Below are 20,634 nucleotides of genomic sequence, written 5' to 3'. Positions count from 1 at the left end.
GTTCACGTCATGGTGACCAGTCATTCAGCCGTTCAGTGGTTTTATTATATAGGATTGGGCCATTTAGCTCTGCCCTCCCTGAATCAATTCGTTTGCCTAGTCTGCTCTCTTTTGCAAAATACATGTGTGTTCCTGAGGCTTTACGTAAGGACCATGTATGGCTGCTTTGGTGACCGCTTGTTATGCTTAAAGTAAAACAAATGCTCCGAGATCCATTTGTGCGGTGTCCTTCTGAAGAAAAGGCTTATTGAAGCTGAGGTCAGGCTTAGTGTGTACACTTTAATTCATTTTCTAGTTACTTCATGGTAGCACTGAGTATACCAATAAATTAATTGATAATTGTTTTATTTATTGATTTTAGAGAAAGGAGGGGAGAGAGAGAAACATCAATGTGTTGTTCCACTTATTGGTGCATTAATTGGTTGCTTGTGTGTGCCCTGACCAGAGATCGAACCCGCAACCTTGGTATCGGGATGGCTATCTAACCAACTGAGCTACCTGGCCAAGGCCTTAATAATTTTTGAAAACTAGGAAGCAAATTGGGAATTTTTATTTCCTAGTGGCTGGAAAACTAGGACTTGAAGTGTAACAGTAAGCCAGAAACTAGGCAATAAGCCATTGGCTATGATGTTACAAATCATCTTGTTTCCCATTTGGGATTTTTGGACAAGAAAATACAGTGTTGCCCTGGCCAGTGTGGCTCAGTTGGTTGGAACATTGTCCTGTACACCGATCATACAATTTAAAAAGTGGTTTCAATGCATATCAGAGTATTTATTTAATCAAGTAGCATTTTGTGCCGGAACCGGTTTGGCTCAGTGGATGGAGCGTCAGCTTGTGGACTGAGAGGTCCCAGGTTCGATTCCAGTCGGGGGCGTGTGCCTGGGTTGCGGTCACATCCCCAGTGGGAGATGTGCAGGAGGCAGCTGATCGATGTTTCTCTCTCATCGATGTTTCTGGCTCTCTATCTCTCTCCCTTCCTCTCTGTGAAAAATCAATAAAATATATATTTTTTTAAAAAGTAGCATTTTGCTTGCCTAAATTTAAGGATCCAAGTTGAGATCTTGTGCAGAATCCATTAACCAAATCTTGGTGTCTTCTTGATTTCATTGTCAGGTTTCTTTGTGGGGTTTTTTTGGTGGGGGCGGGGTGTTAATACTTTTCTGAGCACTATTAATTTATTTTGCTCTTAAATTTTTTCAATCTTTATGTCTAAAATCAGTTGGCTTGGCCCTGGCCAGTGTGTCTCGGTTGGGCGTCGTCCCGTGCACCAGGAGGTTGCCCATTCGATTCCCAGTCAGGGTACATACCCACATTTTGGGTTCAATCCCCAGTAGGGGCACTTGCAGGAGGCAAACAATTAATGTTTTGTTTTAAAAAAAAAAAAAATATATATATATATATATATATATATATATATATTTTATTGATTTTCCACAGAGTGGAACGGAGAGGGATAGAGAGCCAGAAACATCGATGATAGAGAAACACCGATCAGCTGCCTCCTGCACACTCCCCACTGGGGATGTGCCCGCAACCAAGGTACATGCCCTTGACTGGAATCGAACCTGGGACCCTTGAGTCCGCAGGCCGGTGCTCTATCCACTGAGCCAAATCAGCCAGGGCTTAAAAATATATTATTGATTTTTCACAGAGAGGAAGGGAGAGGGATAGAGAGTTAGAAACATCAATGAGAGAGAAACATTGATCAGCTGCCTCCTGCACTCCCCCTACTGGGGATGTACCCGCAACCAAGGTACATGTCCTTGACTGGAATCAAACCTGGGACCCTTCAGTCCAATGCTCTATCCACTAAGCCAAACCGGTTAGGGCTAATGTTTTGTTTTTTTTCTCTCTCTCCCCCGCCCTCTAAAATTAATTTGAAAATAAAAAATAAAATTGGTTAGTTTATAGAAGCCTTCTATTTCATTATGTTCTTGATTTGTCAGTTCTTAATTTGTAGGATAGCTCAACAATATTGAGCTAATATTGCCACCTTGCTGTAAGTGCTGAGTTCACTACTCATTTTATTTGCCAAGGATACATGCCCGCATGTATTCTTGATTGATAAATTGCAGAAGATTTTGGAACAAAAAAACCATCCTCATCAGCAGTCACCCCCATTCTCCAGAACCTGACAACCTTGGACCCACTTTTTGTCTGGATTTGCCTGTTCTGGACATTTCACATAAAAGGAATCACACTGTATAGTCTTTTGTGTCTGGCTTCTCTCACTGAGCATCATATTTTCAAAGTTCATTCACGTAGCGAGTGTCAGTGCTTCACTCCTTTTCATGACTGAGTAATATTCCAGTGTGTGGATTGACCACGTGGTGTTTGTTCATTAACTGTTGTACATTTGGGTAGTGTCCACCTTTTGACCATGCTGCTGTGAACAGGTTTTGTGCAGACATGTGTTCAGTACCCTGGATGTGCACCTACAAGGGGAATTACAGGGCTATATGGAAACTCTGGATAATCTTTCCAGAAACTGCCAGATTGTTTTCCAAAGTGGCTGCCCCGTTTTGCATTCCCATGAGCCCCATACAAAGATTCCAGCTTCACATCTGTGTGTCCATCCCAGTGTGGGTGAGCGAGGCCGAGTCTTTCTGTGGTTAGGAGTCATTTTCCCCAATGACTGATGTATCTTTCACATCCTCATAGCTGTTTTGCATATTATCATTGGATAAATGTTTATTCTTTGCCTTTAGTTTAGTTGGGTTGTTTGTGTTTTTATTATTGAGGTGTAAGAGTTCTTTATTCTAGATACAAGTCCCTTAATAGATACATAATTTGCAAAAATTACCTCAATTTGTTTATTTCTTAAATTCCCAGTTCTAGGTATATTTACATAGGCCTTAAATCAGTGGTTCTCAACCTTCTGGCCCTTTAAATACAGTTTCTCATGTTGTGACCCAACCAGAGAATTATATTCGTTGCTACTTCATAACTGTAATGTTGCTACTGTTATGAATCGTCATGTAAATATCTGATATGCAGGATGGTCTTAGGCGACCCCTGGGAAAGGGTCGTTCGACCGCCAAAGGGGTCGCGACCCACAGGTTGAGAACCGCTGCCTTAAATCCTGGGGTTTGCTTTTGGGCACCCTGTGATCCAGGATGTCATTCCCCTCCCTCCCCCCAAACAGTGATCTCAGCACCATGGAGTATGTGGAGGGCCTGGCAGATCCTTTGATGGCCTCCCTGGATTACCTCTTCCATGTAGACTCACAGACGGTTTGTTTCAAGATTCTTCCAATGCTCAATTTAGGTTTTAAAAAGCAGTGTTTTGTAATGTGTCTAATGGTAAAACAAGTCTCCTTTTCCTCCAGATATCCACATTCCAAAATGAGCCAGGCACAGAGCACTGTGATTCCACTCACAGGAAGTCCCTAGAGGAGTCAGACTTAGAGACAGAAAGTAGATGGTGGGAGCCAGGGGCTGGGGGAGAGGGAAAGAGATTTAGTGTTTAATGGGACCGAGCTCCAGTTTGGGAAGATGAAAAAGTTCTAAGATGGATGGTGGTGATGGCGGCACCATGTGAATGTGCTAATGTTATTGAGCTGTGCACTTAAAAATGGTTAATATGGTAAATTTTATGTATATTTTGCCACACACAAAACATCTTGGTTATTCCTTAGTATTTACTCTTTGAATGAATAGAATCGGCTCATGAGTGTCTGTGGAGAGTCCTTTGCTGTGTGGTTGGTGTGCTCTCTCTGAAGCTGCTGCTGTCCCTTTGTGAAAAGTCCCAGGCGCCCTTGGTTAGGTTTCCAGCTGCAGAGGCATGGGCATTATTGTCACCTGTGGGGGCACTGTGATCTCTGTGCCCTCCTCCCAGCAGCACCTGGCTCCCCTTTATTTCTTAGAGACCTCATTCTGCCTATGCCACCAAGCACAGCCTGTCCCAAGTTCTGAGATGGGCTCAGGGTGGCTCCCTGCTCTGTGACACCCACCGTGGGATTCCTGGGGGTCAGGTGGGATGAGGTCGAGACCTGGCACTTACATAGTTCCCCACCACCAGGACATGAAATTGGCCCACCCTGTGAAGGTGCCTCTAACAAGTTGGAGGCCAGTGTTTGCAGACCCATTAGGTTCCAGAGATGCTTTTGCATCTAAGAATGGGGTTCTTTACATGACATTTGCTTTCTGACTAATGCCGATAGTGAAAAGCCGCTGTCTAGCTGAACTCTTGACTATTAGTTTCAGCTGTTAATTCTTCTGTCCTTTAAAAAATGTAGATTTAAAAAAAAAAAAAGTAGATCAAAATGTACATGTCTTTTGTGTAAAGGGCCAGATAAGTGTTTTCAGAGTTCAGTGACCCACCTCTCTAGGGCACAAGTGACGTACAAGGTGGCATGTCACAGGAGTGTGTGGCTATGTGCCAACTAATCTTTGCCCCAAAACGGTGCCGGGCTGCAGTGTGCTGGCGTGTGGTCTCCTTTTCTGGCTTTCTTAGGGAGTTTCTGCAGAGACGAGGCCTGCTGTTGCAGTGCCCTGACTGACTCGTCACGGCCACTTCTTAGCTATGCCTGGGGTGTGCTGTGGTTTTGGGGTCTGTTTTGTATCAGGAGGGGAAGCCCTTGCTCCCTGGCTGCTTTTGTTACAACTGGGTGTGGATTCTGCCTAATTCTCCTGCACTGAATTAAAAGTTGGGGCTCTTCCACACACTCTGACTCCATAGCCCGATGGTACCAATGTCAGGCCATTGGGCTGTGGAGTCGGTGTGTGGTGACTGTCAACAAATGTAGCTTCTCAAAAACTCAGTTGGGGTGGAAACTGAATAGTGAATGTCCTGCCTCTTCTTAGTAAATGCCTGTCAAAATCATTCAGAAGCTCTAACTTATAGATTTTGTTATTTGTAAATCACAGAAGATAGAACATATTCAGAATTTTTCACCCCAGGATTTTAAAGTGACTTTTCAATGTATTTACAGGTATTTTCATAACTTCTTGTGGAGAGATTATAAAAATAAAAATAATTACTTAATGAGAAAAGCTTAAAGCAAAATTACTCTTAACAGCATACATATACATTTTGTATGTTAACATTAAGTTCTTCATTTGTACACCGCAAACCGCTGAAATTTAAACGAGAGCCAGGGATGTGTTTTTGCCTCCAGTGGAGTAGGGAGCAGCACTTTAAGAGATTTCCAGACAAAAGGGAAATGCCACCCGAAGAGTTTTAGATTTTGTTTCTGGTAAAAATGGTAGGGCAGACTAGTCAACTCATCAGAGACAAACTAAAGGGAAGGACCAAGTTCTGTTGTTTAATACATTTTAACCCTTTGGAAAATCTTGTTTGACCTCAAGTGATATTTATGCAGAAACTCAAATAAAGCTTATATATTTGTTAATATATATTGAAAATTTGGAGCTCTTCTCTGCTGAGCTGCCCTCCAGTATAAACCTGGCTGTGGGGAGGTAATATGCATTGGGGGGAGTCCTTACCTGTCCCCCCTCTGCTGTCCCAGATGGTGGCCACCACCCTCCTGATGCTCTTCCATCTAAATAAACTAAATGAAATGTGTAAGAGCTCCTCAGGTTAGTCGGGCCTAATTTCAAGTGCTGAGAACCCATGGGAAATGCAGCCAGCCCTGGCTGGGTAGCTCAGTTGGTTAAAGCATCCCAATGTGCCAAGGTTTCGAGTTCGATGCCTGGTCAGGGCACATACAAGAATCAACCAATGAGTGCAGAAGTAGGTGGAACAACAAACCCATGTTCTCTCCATCTCGCCAATCAAATTTTGTTAGCCCTCACCTGAGGATATTTTTTCCATTGATTGTTCAGAGAGAGTGAGACGGGGAGAGAGATCAACTGGTTGCCTCCTGCACGTGCCCAACCAGGGGCAGGGAGCGAACCACTAACCCCGGTAAGTGCTCCTGATTAGGAATGGAACCCGCGACCCTTCAGTCCATGGGCCGGCGCTCTAACCACCGAGAACACCGCCAGGGCTCAAATCAACACTTCTTTTATTTGTTTGTTTTTTTCTTTCTTTTTTTTTTTTTTTTAAATATATTTTATTGATTTTTTACAGAGAGGAAGGGAGAGAGATAGAGAGTTAGAAACATCGATGAGAGAGAAACATCGATCAGCTGCCTCCTGCACATCTCCTACTGGAGATATGCCCGCAACCCAGGTACATGCCCTTGACCGGAATCGAACCTGGGACCTTTCAGTCCGCAGGCCGACGCTCTATCCACTGAGCCAAACCGGTTTCGGCTGTTTGTTTTTTTCTTTATTGATTAAGGTATTACCTATGTGTCCTTATCCTCCCCATTGCCCCCCCACCCCACCCCCCAACTCATGCCCTCCCCCCGCCTGGTGTCTATGTCCATGGTCTCATCGATGCTTCTCTGTATCTGGATCTGTTTTTGTTCATCAGTTTATGTTGTTCATTATATTCCACAAATGAGTGAGATCCTGTGGTATTTCTCTTTCTCCGACTGGCTTATTTTGCTTAGCATAATGCTCTCCAGGTCCATCCATGCTGTTGCAAATGGTAAGAATTCCTTCTTTTTTACCAGTGTAGTATTCCATTGTGTAGATGTACCACAGTTTTTTTAATCCACTCATCTGCTGATTGGCACTTAGGCTGTTTCCAAATCTTAGCTATTGTAAATTGTGCTGCTATGAACATAGGGGTGCATATATCCTTCCTGATTGGTGTTTCTAGTTTCTTGGGATATATTCCTAGAAGTGGGATCACTGGGTCAAACGGGAGTTCCATTTTTAATTTTTTCAATACATTTTTTTAAAAAGGAAATGCAGCTGGTACTTGAACAGCACAGATGAAGAGTGTTTTTTGTCTTCTGGAAGGTTCTACTGGATAGTGCTGATGCAGCGTTTATTGAGGTGGTTATCTAACATGTACATGTTTGCACAGCTTACCTCAAAGGCTCCCTGGGCTCACACACCTCACTGGGCCATTTGGGGTAGACTTTCCTTCCTCACACCCTCCCCAGCGAGGAAGCAAAGGAACCCCGTGTCCCGTCCCCCAAGTTGCCATTCAGATTAACAACTTTATTTTAAATGTTTTTTAAAATATACATTTTTTTTATTTGAGAGAGGGAGAGAGAGAAACATCAATGAGAGATAAACATCTATCGGCTGCCTCCTACATGCTCCCTACTGGGAATTGAGCCCACAATCTGGGCATGTGCCCTGACCAGAAATTGAAATGTGGCCTCCTGGTTCATGGGTCAACACTCAACCACTGAGCCACACCAGCTGGGCAACTTTATTTTAAGCAAAATATGTACACATGTGAAGGGAGATCCCCTCATGTACCTAAACCCCAGATGTCCAAACCCAATTCTGCCATCTGGTCCCTGACATTTATCTGGCTGTCAGAGTGGCCTTCCACAGCCCGGCAACCAAAAGTTATAGGTCAGGGCAGGTCCAAGGAGTGGCCAGCCCTGAGCAGAATGCTGGGGTCACTCAGGCAATTCCTCTGTCCACAAAGCCCCATGGTGACTCCTGAGAGCAAAGTCCCCAGCTCAGCCAAGCGGGTCATGCAAAGGGACACTGGATGGACCATGGACTTGCTCCTGGAAGCTTGTGGAAAAGGTGGCTGTTGATGCCCTCGCCACTGTGGGCCATTGCAGCCTAGGCACAGAGCCTGGCACAGTATGGCCAGGCCTGGGGACATGCACAGTGACAGGAGCCAGGAACAGGGTGGTGCTCGGCCCTCAGCCACAGCACAGGCCACCCGAGGTCCCAGCTAGACAAACTCGGGCCTGCTCTCCGGGCCAGTGCCTGCTATGACATGCCTGTCACCATGCTTCATGGCGGGCAGCAGACTCTCAGCTACATTGTTGGACTGGTTGGTGTTGTACTGGGACAGCCCCTCCCAGTCACCATCCTCCCCAGCTGAGGGTCCCAGCTGCTCCTCACTGCCGCTGTCCTCCACGCTGGCCTCACTGCCCTGCTTCTCCAAGAAGCTGAGGCGGTGCAAGGCTTCCCCCTCTGCCGGGGACAGCAGCTCTGGGGCCTCCTCCAGTTCTGAGTCAGAGTCGTTGGAGGCAACATGGGATTCTGGTAGGTCTGTGAGAGGGAGAGACAGAGGTAGAGACATGAGACAGGGAGAGACAGGGAGAGGTATCTCCCATTGCGCTCCCTAGGCCGATCCACTCACCTGGGCCTCCGTCCTCAGCTTCTTCCTGCGGGGGGAAGGCAGCCTCCTCGTTGGTCTCCGAGTAGGGTACCTGGAGCAACACCTCAGCCCGCTGGGTTGGCATCCCATACTGCAGGGGTGGCAGGGAGGTCAGGGAGGGGCCTGGAATCCAGCCCATCCAAGCTCCATTTTCTGGCTTGTAAATTAGCCACATTTTTAAAATCTCTAACAGTTGTCACCACCCGCTGCGTCTGAGGCTGAGGGCCCCGTTTCCATGTCATGAGTGACAGCTCTCCCAGCAGGGGCAGCAGACTCTAGCAGTTGGGTTGGGTCCTGCAGGGACAGCCAGCAAGGACACTGATCCTGAGGCCACACCCAATCTTGCCTCTGGAGACCAGGGACCTGTTGCCCAAACCCCAAGAGATGCCTAAAGACAGATAAAGACTCAGGCAAAGGGACTGAATGCTAGAGCAGGGCCCTGGCCAGGTGGCTTGGTTGGTTGGAGCATTGTCTTGTATGCCAAAAAGTTGTGGATTTAATTCCCAGTCAGGATGTGTATGAGAGGCAACTGATGTTTCTCACATCGATGTTTCTCTTAAGAGTTGCAGGCTCGATCTCCCCATAGGGGGCATGCAGGAGGCAGCCAATGAATGATTCTCATCATTGATGTTTCTCTTTCTCCCTCTCCCTTCCTCTCTGAAATCAGTAACAAAACATATCCTCAGGTAAGAATTTAAAAATATATATACTAGAGCAGGGGGCTGTTTGGACACACAAACCTGCAGAAACAAAAACTGTTGGCTTAAAATTAAGACCCAGCAGCCAGGTAAAGTAGCAAGTTGGACCCAGCCAAGGGTCTGGCTGTACGACACAGGATGAGCCAACTCCTCTGCACTGAGTGGGGTATCCCCCAGATTTGAGCCCACACTTTGCTTAAAGGACCCCTCGGAGGCTGTCCCTGTGGAAACCAGACACTCCCAGTCCTCCTCCATCTGCATCCCCCCATGAGCAGACCCTTGCACCTCCCCCTGATCCACCTGCCACCTCACCTGTCCCCTGTTCTCCTCAGGCTTTTCCTCGAAAATCAGGTCATAGTGGGTGATGAGGGTCTCCACGATGCGGGCCTGGTGGGGGTAATCGACCAGGGAGGAGAGGGACACGGTGGCCTCTGTGGGCCGTGGCCGCAGCAGCGTAGGCCCGAACACAATGCCGAGATTCCCGGGGGTCATCTTGTTGTCCTGCTCTACCTCCACAATCCTGAGGAGTCGAGGGGTGCAGAAGCAGGTGAGGGTGGCTCCCTGGACCCAGCCACCCTGGACCCCTGCCTGGCTGACCCTCACCTGCGCAGGTGCTGCAGCAGGTACTGCAGTGAGGCCTTGTTCTCGGATGGCAGGTCACGCAGGAGCTCCCGCAACCGGCCTACCATAGCCATGGCCACAGCCTCGCTCTCAGCCACATCCGGACAATTCCGGGACGCTGCCTTCGCTTCAGCCTCTGCCTTCAGACTGTCCTTGGCCAGCCCCACAAGCTCATGGTAGAGGCGGAAGGAGATGAGTGGCTCAGGCAGCTGCCAAGTGACAGGTGGGGGCAGGAGGAGTGGGGATGGGGGGTGTCATGAGTGATCCTGGCCCAGTCCCCTCCTGTCCTTCCCTGGCCATGCCCCTAGCATCAGCCCGACCTCTGTCAGGTGCTGGTCCCACCCCAACCCATAACCAGATCTGCTCTTGCCCTGGCCACATCCCTGGCCTAGCAGCCCACAACCCCAAGAAGCCCCGCCCCTGCCAGGCACAGGTCCTGCCCAGTATCTGCTCTTCCCCCATGGGGCTCACCTGGCGCAGGTAGAGTTTAAGGACATTGCTGATGTCGTGAGGCGAGGCCTGTGACAGCTCCACCAGCTCCTTGCCGTTTTCAAAGGCCTGGCACAGCTTCTCCACACGCGTCTTCACCCCATTCACCCGGTATATGCCCTGTGGGGGTCCACGGTCAGCCTCAGCCCACACCTGCCTCCCCTCCCTGTGCTTCTGGGATGAAGCCCCTGCTGCTGTCCCAACAGTAGTCACCTTCGTGCGCAGAGCCCGCCGCTCGATCTCACAAACACACTTCTTGACAATGAAGGGCACGCCATCGGGAGTGGCACGGGCTGCCTGGCCAAAGTCCTGGCCAAAGAGCTGCAGGCGGCCCTGAAGCTTCTTGTGTCCACACTGGATGGCCAGGGTCTCCAGACACTTCTTGTGGCAGGCCAGGCAGCACTGGGGGCAGTGCATAGTGAGCAGAGAGCCTGGGTCCCCCTTCCTTCCCTGAAGCCCCCATGACCCACTCCCCCACAGGGCAGTTTCTGAAAGACAGTCCCGATGGTCTCTCCCAGAGTCCCCTGTGCTCCACATGGGACCTTCCAGCCATCCCTGGGGCCCCCACTCACCTCCTCGCACTCAGCGCCATGGAAGTAGACATAGCTGTTGCACTCCCGGCACTTGGCTGGGGAACGGAGCTTTCGGAGCCTGTGAGTTCGGGCTGCCTTGGAAAGTCCCATGTGGCGGAAGGGCCCACTGGGCACAGCCACTGGAAGCTCAGGGGTCATGCCGTTGAGGTCAGCTGGGGGGGGGGACAGGTGGTCATTGTCGCCAAGGCAGGTCAGGACCAGGCCCACAGGCAGAGTCTAAACCCCTCTCCCCTTACTGCCGGGGTCAGAGGCCCCTTACCCTGCTCAAAGGCTGATGCCCCTGCACTGCCCTCCTGGTCCACCAGCTCCTCGCTGGATGACATGGTGCCGCTGGACGACATCCGTTCAAACTTCTTAAAGTCCCCTGAGCAGGAAATAGGGGTGTCAGATACCCCAAGCCCAGAGGGAGCAGCACCCGGTTGGCCAGCTGCTCCCCCAAGGGCCCTTTCCATCACCCTGACCACATGGTGAGCTGTCCCCGGCCAGCAGGGCAGGTCCTTCACCTGAACCAGGACTGGGGTCCAGACTGCCATCAGAGTCTGGGATGGAGGTTGGCCATGACTTGTGCACCTGGTGTCCACGCCCACCTGCAGAATGGCGCATCTAGTGAAGGGCTGAGTGGGGCTGAGAAGGGCTGGAGGGAGGCCTCACCCACCCCACAATCCTGCCAGGCACCCACCCCCACTGGGCACTCACCCCTGCGCTCCTTGGCAAGCGTCCCATCGCTGGGCCCACCTTCATCAGGGGGGCCGCTAGCAGCCTCCGCAGTGTCACCAACATTGAAGCTGCCTTTTCGGGCACGCATGACAGGGGACCTGGTGGGAGTAAAAGCCGGGAGGAGGAGCCATGATGGGGGTCAGAGGGGCCTCCTCATGCTTACCCCCATCTCAGGTGCGAAGCCGGCTCCCAGGGCGCATGCACACAGCCGTACCAGTTGCTGGTGGGGACATGAGGCTCAAAGTCATAGTGCACATCGGGCTCCTCCTCACGCTGCAACTGGCGCACGTGGGAGGCGTACTGCTGGCCCGGATCATAGAGCTTGCTGCTCTCACACAGCATCTGGAAGTGCACAGGCAGCGGGGCGGTCTGCATGTGCATCATCTGGTAGTAGGAGATGGTCGCCTGAGGGAGACGGGGCATAGGCAGTGAGGTCAGCAGTTTGCACGGGTAGCTGCGCAGCCTGCCAGCAGCCAGAGCCTGGGAGCGCCTGGCACCCACCGACTTGATGGTCTGGTCACTCTGCCGGATGACCTCCTGGATCTGTCGAAGCGCCGTCACCTTGGTGTCCTCCAGCTCCTGCTTCTGTGTCTTGGCATCCGCCACACATGTGCGGTATGTGGCCATGGCTTCCTCTGCCTGGGGTGGGGGTCGGGGGCGCACAGAGAGACCTCAGCCTGGGATGCAAGACCCACACAGAAACCCAGCCAGCAGAACGGTGGGAGGGCTTTCCCGGCCGAACAGAGGTGGGGAACTTCACACAGTGTGTCAGAACTGCCCCCCCACTCACACCCACCTTGTTCTTGGCCTCCTCTTCCAAGCGCCGCCGCTTGTCCAGGGCCTTGGAGACAGTGCCCCCTGCTCCAGGCCCAGTGCCCACCTGCTCCTCCTCCGTCTTGGCCACCAGCAGGCGGGCCTTGTCATGGTCCTCACAGCGCTGCACGTAGCCCTGTTTGGCCTTGCGAAGGTTGGACTCTGCCTCTTGCTGTGGGCGTGGAAGCAAAGAGACCATTTCCAAACTGTCCTTCAACTGAGCTGGGTCCTGGCTTTCCCCACTTCCCACTCCAGCAACCAGACACCGAGTCAGGCACCACCACCACCACGTCCCATGGTAACATCCCATGACCCAGTGGGCAAACAGGCACCTGTCCAAGAAATGACAGTAGAAGAATAGGAGGTGACACCTATCATGGGACTCCAGGAGGAACTGGATCGATCTGGTGTGCCCATTTGACAGCCCAGGAAGCTGAGGCATAGCTAAGCTCTGAACGAGGCACAGCCTTCATCAGCCCCTGACACCTATACCCACCCCCGTCAGAGCGGCTGGTGACGCACACGCTCTTTCACTTCCCCTCTCAGAGAGAACAGTGCAGCCGCCCAGGCAGGAAGTCAAGCACCCTCTGGGTGGGCAGGAAGGCACTTAGTCAAAACCCATGGGCCTTCTGGGGCCACACCTTGCAGCCTGCACCTTCAAAGGCTTAAAGGTAAAGAACTGGTATAGGTACTAGGAGAAACCACGGGGGAATTTTTTAAATTAAAAATTTTGGTGCAAGACACAAAACCCAGAAACCATAAAAGAAAAGACTATTGCCCTGGCCAGTGTTGCTTAGTGCTTAGAGCATCAGCCCATGCACCAAAGGGTCATGGGTTTGAGTCCCAGTCAAGGGCACATATCTGAGTTGCAGATTCGATACCTGGCCCCAGTTGGGGCGTGTGCAGGAGGCAACCAATTGGTGTACCTCTCTCACATGGATGTTTCTCTCCCTGCCCCCCTCTCTCTCTCACCATCCCTCCCTCCCTTGCTACTCTCTGTAAAAATCAATGGAAAAAATATCTTCGGGTGAGGATTAACAAAAGAAAAGACTACTGCTGGCAATCACAGGTTTCTACCTGGTAAAACAGGCCAAGGAGTGGATCTTAACACACACCATCAGAGGCTGAGTTCTTTAATATGTAAAGAGTTCTGGCAAATCAATAAGAAACAGACCACAGTCCAATCCAAAGGGAGCAAAGGATATGGACCGAGCTTCACAAAGGGGGGGAAAGTGCAGCTCTGGTTCAAGGGGGTAGCTCGTACTCTCACACCCCAACCCAGCCATTCCTTTTCAGGCAGAGATCTGAAATAAATGCTTGATCACATATCCAAAAGAGGGGACAGGCTTGTCACAGCAGTGGTGTTTGAAACAGCAACAGCTCAGCAACAACTAAAAGGCCCATCAATAGAGATTTAGTGAAGTAAGTCACATGATCTCCACAGCTAAGCACCTGTAAAGGGCCTGGGAAGAGGGAGGAGAGTGGATTGAGGTGGAGCACTCCTCTGGATGTGGGGTGAGTGTAAGAGACAAGACAGGTGCTCAATAAGATGTCAACGAGTGTACAAGAGGCAGGAAACCACAGTTTGGTGTAGGTCCATGCCTGGGACTGCAGCTCAGAGGCCAGCCCGCCCCACCCTTACCCGCCCGCCTGCCTCCCAAGGTACCAGCTTTCTCTGGGCACGGTGCCAGGACTCCTTGATTTCCTTCCTGCGCTTCTCGTGCTCAAGCCGCCGCAGGTTCAGGGGCTGGGGTGAGATTTGCCGTGAGCAGGAGACCCTGGTAACCCCACTCCTCACCCAGCCTCCGGGGGGCAGCCCACCTGCATGAAGGTCTGGGTCTGCAGCGTGATCACTGCCTGCACCAAGCCGTGGCCGAACTCCAGGTCCTGCTCCAGGGCCAGCGAGTAGATGGACAGGAGGGGCATGTGGGGCTTTTGGAGAGGGCGGCAGTTAGAGGGGTGGGACAGCACCCAGGCCTTCCTGGAAGCCCTCCCTGGTTCCCTCGGGTTCCCTCAGCCACCACCATAGCATAGACAGGGAGCCCCTTCCTTTTGGCCCTTCTCAGTTGCAGGGACTCACACCCAGGCACGTGGCCCCACCTCCTGCATGACGCTCTGTCTGCAGTTGTGGACAATCTTCTGCAGGCCTTTGGCAAAGTCCATCTCTGCAGGGCAGAGAAGAGGAGTCAGTGCAGAGGGGAGGGGAGCAAGGGGTACGTGAGCGGAGGGGGTCCCCTGGCAGATCTCACCCCAGGCCAGCACTCACCCAGGGCAGTCCGCTTCTCCAGGTAGCCAATGAGGTCCTTCATGTACTTCGCCATGTTCTTAGCATAGTTCAGGGCCACATCTACGCCTCCCTCACAGCGTTGCAGCAGCATGTCCACCTCCTCGGGCAGCAGGCAGCCTGCAGAGTGGCCTCTCAGCCCGGGCTCCACCCTCCAGCACACCCTCAGTCCCAGTCCTCTGCCCCTCCACCCACCAATCAAGCACATGCCCGCCCAGCGTGTGTGGCTCAGAGACTCACCAGCATCACAGTCCTCGGCGCAAGGGAGGGCGCCCTCACTGCCCTGTCCGTACAGGTTCTCCATGGACTGTGCAGGGGGAGTCCAGGTGAGCCCAGCCCTGGGCTGGGTCCCAGGTGATGTCCACCCATCAGGAGACCATCATCGCCCCCAGACAGAGAAGGCCATCCCTGCTCACCTGGCTCGAGTCCCCGGGGGGCACTGACAGGAGGGTGCTGCTGTCCACTTCACCCATGAGGAACTCAGACACCCTGCAGGGTCAGGGCTGTCAGTATCCAGAGGTACAAGGGCCCCACACACCCCTGCTCCCGCTCACAGGGCCCGCGCTCACGTGCTGCTGAAGGAGACGGCAATGGTCTCCAAGGCCTTCTCAAACTCCTGCTTGTCTGCCTCATTGTTGCACTCGTAATGGAAGGCTGGCGGGCGGAGACAAGGACGAGGAGGCTTGGCTCACTTTGGGATGTGACCACCCCTACAACTAAGTGCAGGGGGCCCTGAGCCCAGGGAAATCACTGGAGCAAGTGTGCCCATCAAACTCCTCGCTATCCTTCAAAACCCACTTCAAACATCCCCTCCTCCAGGAAGCCCTTCTAGGCAGAGAGCCCTTGCTGCTCTGTCCTGGCCAGCTGACCTTTGACCTTGGCAATGAGGGTGCCCGCAGCTGTGAGCGTTTCCACAGTGTTCAGCAGTGGGTACTTGCAGATGACCTGGCGCATCACTCGTAAGGCCTCGCCCAGGCACTCATGGGCCAGCGGCCGGCGGGCCTCCAGGAGGTCTGCGGGCAGAGCAGGTATGAGCAGGGAGGGAGTGGGTGGCCCCAGAGACAACCTGCCCACGTATTCCTCAAAGATCCTGTCCCCAGGTGGGAAAACTGAGGCAGAGGTGGGAGGGGGCAGCTGCCCGAGGCTTCCTATGGGACGTCAGGTAGGGCACTGTCCCTCTCTTGGGTGCTGGCCAGGGCAACAAAGGCCAGACCTTGGCCTAGGCAGTCCCTTCTGCTCAGAACACTTCCCTCATCCCTCCAGAAAGTAAACTGCTTGTCCTTCAAGTTGCAGTCCTGGTACCTCCTCCTTCCTGCAGCCCACCTGGCCCCTTCCCTGCCCCAACCCTTCAGGGCTGCTCAAGGCTCTATCCAGCTCTCTCCTTTCCCTGCCTGCCTGGATACCAGGCCTCAAGCACCCTGTTATCTCGCACTCTCCCAACAGCCACCCCATGACACAGGCACTGTCATCATCCCCATTTTGCAGATGAAGAAACTGAAGCACAGAGAGGGAAAGTCATTTCTCAAGGATCGCACAGCTTTTCCACCTACACTATGTTTGAAGGCATGAGAACGACACACAGAAGGACCCTGCCTGGCTTTATCTCCAGGGAAAAGGGGAACCCTAGGCCAGGGATGGTGAACCTATACACGCGTGTCAGAGGTGACACGCAAACTCATTTTTTTGGTTGACTTTTCTTTGTTAAATGGCATTTAAATATATAAAATAAATATCAAAAATATAAATCTTTAACTATGGTCGCAAATATCAAAAAATTTCTATATGTGACACGGCACCAGAGTTAAGTTAGGGTTTTTCTTTTTCTTTTTAATATATTTTATTGAGTTTTTACAGAGAGGAAAGGAGAGAGATAGAGAGTTAGAAACATTGATGAGAGAGAAACATCGATCAGCTGCCTCCTGCACACTCCCCACTGGGGATGTGCCTGCAACCCAGGTACATGCCCTTGACCGGAATCAAACCTGGGACCCTTCAGTCCGCAGGCCGACTCTCCATCCACTGAGCCAAACCGGTTTCGGCAAGTTAGGGTTTTTCAAAATGCTGACACGCCGAGCTCAAAAGGTTCGCCATCACTGCCCTAGGCGGTGATGGAGCATAGGGGGTCAAGGTTAGCTCTGTATCTTAGAACTGTGGTTTTATTTTATTTTGTTTTTTTTATTAAAAAATATATTTTATTGATTTTTTACAGAGAGGAAAGGAGAGAGATAGAGAGTCAGAAACATCGATGAGAGAGAAACATCGATCAGCCGCCTCCTGCACATCCCCCACTGGGGATGTGCCCGCAACCCAGGTACATGCCCTTGACCGGAATCGAACCTGGGACCTTCCAGTCCGCAGGCCGACGCTCTAGCCACTGAGCCAAACCGGTTTTGGCAGAACTGCGGTTTTAGATGCTCTCTTCAGATGTTCCGAAAAGCAGCATGTGCAGGCAGAACAGTGTGTGCAAAACACACCAATAAAAACAAAACCATAGCAGTGTCTGTAAGAGGAGGGGACAACTAGGTGCTAAGACCCAGGAGGCCTGGGGGCCGGCTGGGATGACAGCTTTGACACCTGTTTGCCTTCTGTCTCTGCCTGGTGGGCCTGCTCAGAACATACGTGGAACCTGAAAATAGCCTGACCCTTTTCAGCACTGAGGACCCCTTTGGATGGCCCTCGTGCCTTGAAACCTGGGGGGTCCTGACACCGAAGCCAACTCGGAGGCATAAAGGGGCTTCAGGAATCCAGGGAAGACGCTGGGGAAAGGCCAGGCCAGGCCCCTTCCCAGGACATTCCTTCCACACACCTGGCCCCTCGCCCCTTGTGTTGCCTGGCCTCAGCCACCTGCAGCACCCCCACCGGGAAGCTGACGCCAGGGAAGCCGACTCCAGAGAAGCCTGGACGTGTTCAGCTTGGCACGGCCAAGCCAAGTCCAGCAGCTGCTGCGTCCCCAAGCGCCATGTGCTCCCAGAGGGCTGGGGACCCCGCACCCTGCTCTGTCCCTTCACCGCGGGGCCCCATGCAGCAGCATACTGGTCCCCAAGACCACACACAATACGCTGAGAACACCTGGTAACAGTCACTATAAGCCTCAGGTATCTTATCTTGAATCAGGGCAACCATAAGCCCTGAGCGTATAGATGCCCTGATTCACAGATAAGACACCTGAGGCTTAGAGAGGCAGGCAGCTGGTCCAAGGTCTCACAGCTGGACAAGCAGGGGCAGCACAGGATTCAAACCCACATCCCCTCTGCTCCAGTCTCTTCCCCAGGCCCAGGACGCCTGAGGCATGATGAAGTGTGTCCCCAACCCTATCCCAACCGCCTCCAGGACTCAGCCCCACCCAGACCAGGCCTCCAAGGAAGTGCCAGAATAGGAAAGGAACCGAGATTAGCGAGTTTCCCCAGGAAAGAGCTCAGGCCCTGCCTCTGTGACCAGATAACCTTGGGGGTTCCCACTCCCACCCAGAAGGGGCTGGGCCTCTACACAGAGCTCCTCATTAGCTCCCTGAAGACACAGAGGCCACTGCAGGCTGAGGTTGGATCTGGCCCTGACCCCTCCTTAGCTGGGTGAGCCAGAGATCAGTGCCCCACTCCTGGCCTTAGTTTACCCATCTATAAAATGGGTGCCTACGGCAAGCTGGTCAGAGCACTTGGTGTGGTCTTGGCACTGTGGTTTCCGGGAGGAGCAGGCAGCACACAAGGTGCTGTGCCTGCCTGGTTTGAGGTGCCTGCTAGGGACAAACAGGAAACAGATGAAAATAACTCAGCAGGAAGCCAGGCTGTCAGTCTTGTGGAGGAGAAAACGGAACTGCCATCCCACAAGCTGCTCCCTCCTGCAGCTCACATGCTATCCTTCCTGCCCCTTGTCCCTTCTGACGCCCCATCAGACCTCAGCCTGCCTCTAGCCCACCTCGGCCCAACACACAAGTCCGACCTCTGCTCTAACACCTTCTGTGGATCCCCACTGCCCTCAGGATAATGTCCAGGATCCTTCTCCCTGTCATCCTCAATCCCTTCAGCTTCACACACTTCATATACCAGCAAATCTCGTTCCTCCAAACACAACTCCATTTCATGTTTCTGAGCCAGTGCACATGACGTCTCCTCTGCTGCAATGCCTTTCCCTCCTAGTTTCCACCAAACTCCTACACATCCCTGAAAGCCCTAGCTGCAGTGGTTGCTTCCATAAAGATGCCCTTCTGATCCTTCTCTTTACCTTGCCTGGACCCCACGGGGTTTGGGATATCTGTATCTACTTCAGTCCCCCCCGCCCCAGGCCTCAGTGTCCCTGCCGGCTCTCACCATCACGTAGAACATACTCCTTGAGCTTCTCCAGGCCCTCGGCGAAGCGGGCCACATCAACCAGGAGCTGGGAGATGTCCTCCACGGCATCGGGCCAGGGCCCCTCAACGGGTGGTTCCGCGGGGCTGGCGGCTGTCAGGGGGCTTCGGTGGCTCCGGCCAAGCGTCCAGGAAGTGGCACCGGGCAGCGGGAAGCCGGCAGCGCTGGCATGGCGGCTCAGGCTGGTGGGCCTCTTGAGCGTGCCTGTGGCCTTGGTGTTGGAGGTCACACTCAGTGGCTCCAGGCTGGGTCCCTGGTACAGAGCATCCGCCCCATCTTTCCTGGGCAGCTCCTGGAGGTGGGTGGGGGGGATGGAGGGGTAAGGCAGGTGCTCTGGCCCAGGTACTACTTCAGTTTCTTCAAAAGTGAAATGGGGTTCTGGGGGGGGTCTTCAACCTGACCTCATGAGGGTCAGAGGCCAGAGGTCAGAGGGCTGAGATTTGGGGCCATGCCCCTCCCACACCTGTTACCCAACATCCTCTTCCCCAGAGCTTTCACAAACAACGTCTACCCAAACCACAGCCAGGGGCGGGGCCTGCGGGGGCGCGGGTACCCCACTTCCTGGTGGGGGAGGGCGGGCCAGAAGAGGGTCCCAGCCCCTGTAGCCCACCTCAGGCTGTGGCAGACGCACCCAATCCCTGGTAACGACACCTCTGTCAACTCCTGGAGACCCCTGAGCCCCATAAACACACGAGGCTGTGTACACCCCCTGGGCCGGAAGGCCCTACACCCAGGGACCCTGTTAGATACTCCGCTGTACCATCGCTCTCACATCCAACAGCACCGGAGCCCCCAAATTCTGAGCCCCATCCTACAGAGCCCACACCCAAAGGTTGCCCCCACGCTGGCACCGCCACCCCACCCCCTGGGCCCCACAGCCGGCCGTGGGCCAGATGAGGGAGGCCATGGCCACCCCAAAGGCCTCCTACCATGAGCCGAATGCCAGGGTCCTGGCTGGACCTGCGCGGCCCCTGCAGCCCTGCCTGGTGGGGGCTGTAGCTGGCGTGCGCCCCCCATCGCAGGCCCGGCATGTTGCTTCTGGGCAGAGGGCACACCCTGTCCCCCTGTGGCCCCAAGGTCCCCACCCGCTCCTCCTCCCCATAGAGGCTCACTCACTCCCGAGGGCTGCGGGCTGGGGCTTCCCGCCCGGTTCTTTTTCGAGATCGAAGGGGTTTTCATGAGTTCGCGCTTCTTCCTGGAGAACATGGTGGGGCCAGCAGAGCAGCGCAGGCAGCAGGCGCGGGTGGAGCAGCCGGGGGTCTCGGCGCCGCAGCTCCGGGAGCTGACCACCTCAGGACCACATAGTCCCCAGCCACCCCCTCCCCAGCTGTCAGGCCCACGTGACAGGCCCAGCCCTCATTGGCCCGCCCTCCCCCCACAGGAAAAGGCCTCCGGAGGTGGTGACGCAGACCCACCCCTCCAACCTCCAACCTCCCGGGCCTCAGCCTGCCCCTCCACAGAGTGGGCTTGAAGGAGGGGTCCCAGGCCCCGCCCCCGCCCCGCCCCCAGCCCAGGCCCCGCCCCCAGTTTCCACTTTTAGGAGCTCTGCGTGTGCATTGGACTGAGCGCCCCCTGTTGGCATGGTGGGGCACAAGGAAGCACAGGCTGACTGTTCAGACTCCGACCCTTATTCAGACACACCCAGATGCAGGCAGGAGTACACTGACAGGGGCAGGAGCAGCACAGGGACACCGAGCCATGGGCTCAGTGACATGGGAATAGACTCGCTCTCGGGCACAGTGACATGCAGGGACACGGATGCACACGCATGCTCAGACGACAAAGCTCTGCAGATGAAATGGATGACCTGGAGCTTTGCAGTCAGACCTGGGACACAGACACCCTCCCTCCAGTCCCCACCCTATGTCCCTGGCAACCCCTCACCTTCGTAGGCCCCAGGGCCTGGGCTCCACAGGGCATAG

The 20,634-nt window shown here is 53.3% G+C and overlaps 1 protein-coding gene across 4 annotated transcripts; it reads right to left on the bottom strand.

Annotated features, from left to right (window-relative positions):
• Positions 1 to 6,654: 6,654 nt before the first annotated feature.
• On the bottom strand, positions 6,655 to 20,055 carry ARHGAP45 (Rho GTPase activating protein 45). Of its 4 annotated transcripts, none has more exons than XM_036314211.1 (23): positions 19,642 to 19,764; positions 18,674 to 19,004; positions 15,239 to 15,382; positions 14,939 to 15,023; positions 14,786 to 14,858; positions 14,610 to 14,676; positions 14,352 to 14,489; positions 14,186 to 14,250; positions 13,907 to 14,017; positions 13,752 to 13,832; positions 12,069 to 12,257; positions 11,774 to 11,911; positions 11,487 to 11,677; positions 11,252 to 11,370; positions 11,059 to 11,142; positions 10,815 to 10,919; positions 10,535 to 10,707; positions 10,176 to 10,364; positions 9,945 to 10,082; positions 9,456 to 9,682; positions 9,165 to 9,372; positions 8,137 to 8,245; positions 6,655 to 8,045 (listed from the first exon to the last, which is right to left on the bottom strand). In XM_036314211.1, the coding sequence occupies exons 1-23, from the start codon at positions 19,741 to 19,743 to the stop codon at positions 7,723 to 7,725; spliced, it is 3,390 nt and encodes a 1,129-aa protein (XP_036170104.1). In that variant the 5' UTR covers positions 19,744 to 19,764; the 3' UTR covers positions 6,655 to 7,722. The 4 variants fall into 4 exon arrangements, with proteins under 4 accessions (XP_036170104.1, XP_036170103.1, XP_036170102.1 ...); XM_036314212.1 differs by lacking the exon at positions 19,642 to 19,764 and adding an exon at positions 19,829 to 20,055 and having other exon boundaries at positions 6,656 to 8,045; XM_036314210.1 differs by lacking the exon at positions 19,642 to 19,764 and adding an exon at positions 19,829 to 20,055 and having other exon boundaries at positions 14,352 to 14,676.
• Between the last annotated feature and the right edge of the window lie 579 nt (positions 20,056 to 20,634).

Source organism: Myotis myotis, unplaced genomic scaffold (assembly GCF_014108235.1).
Source record: "Myotis myotis isolate mMyoMyo1 unplaced genomic scaffold, mMyoMyo1.p scaffold_m19_p_6, whole genome shotgun sequence".
Taxonomy (NCBI): domain Eukaryota; kingdom Metazoa; phylum Chordata; class Mammalia; order Chiroptera; family Vespertilionidae; genus Myotis; species Myotis myotis.
The sequence above is the reverse complement of the archived record's forward strand: the minus strand, read 5'-3'. Positions and strand labels throughout refer to the sequence as shown.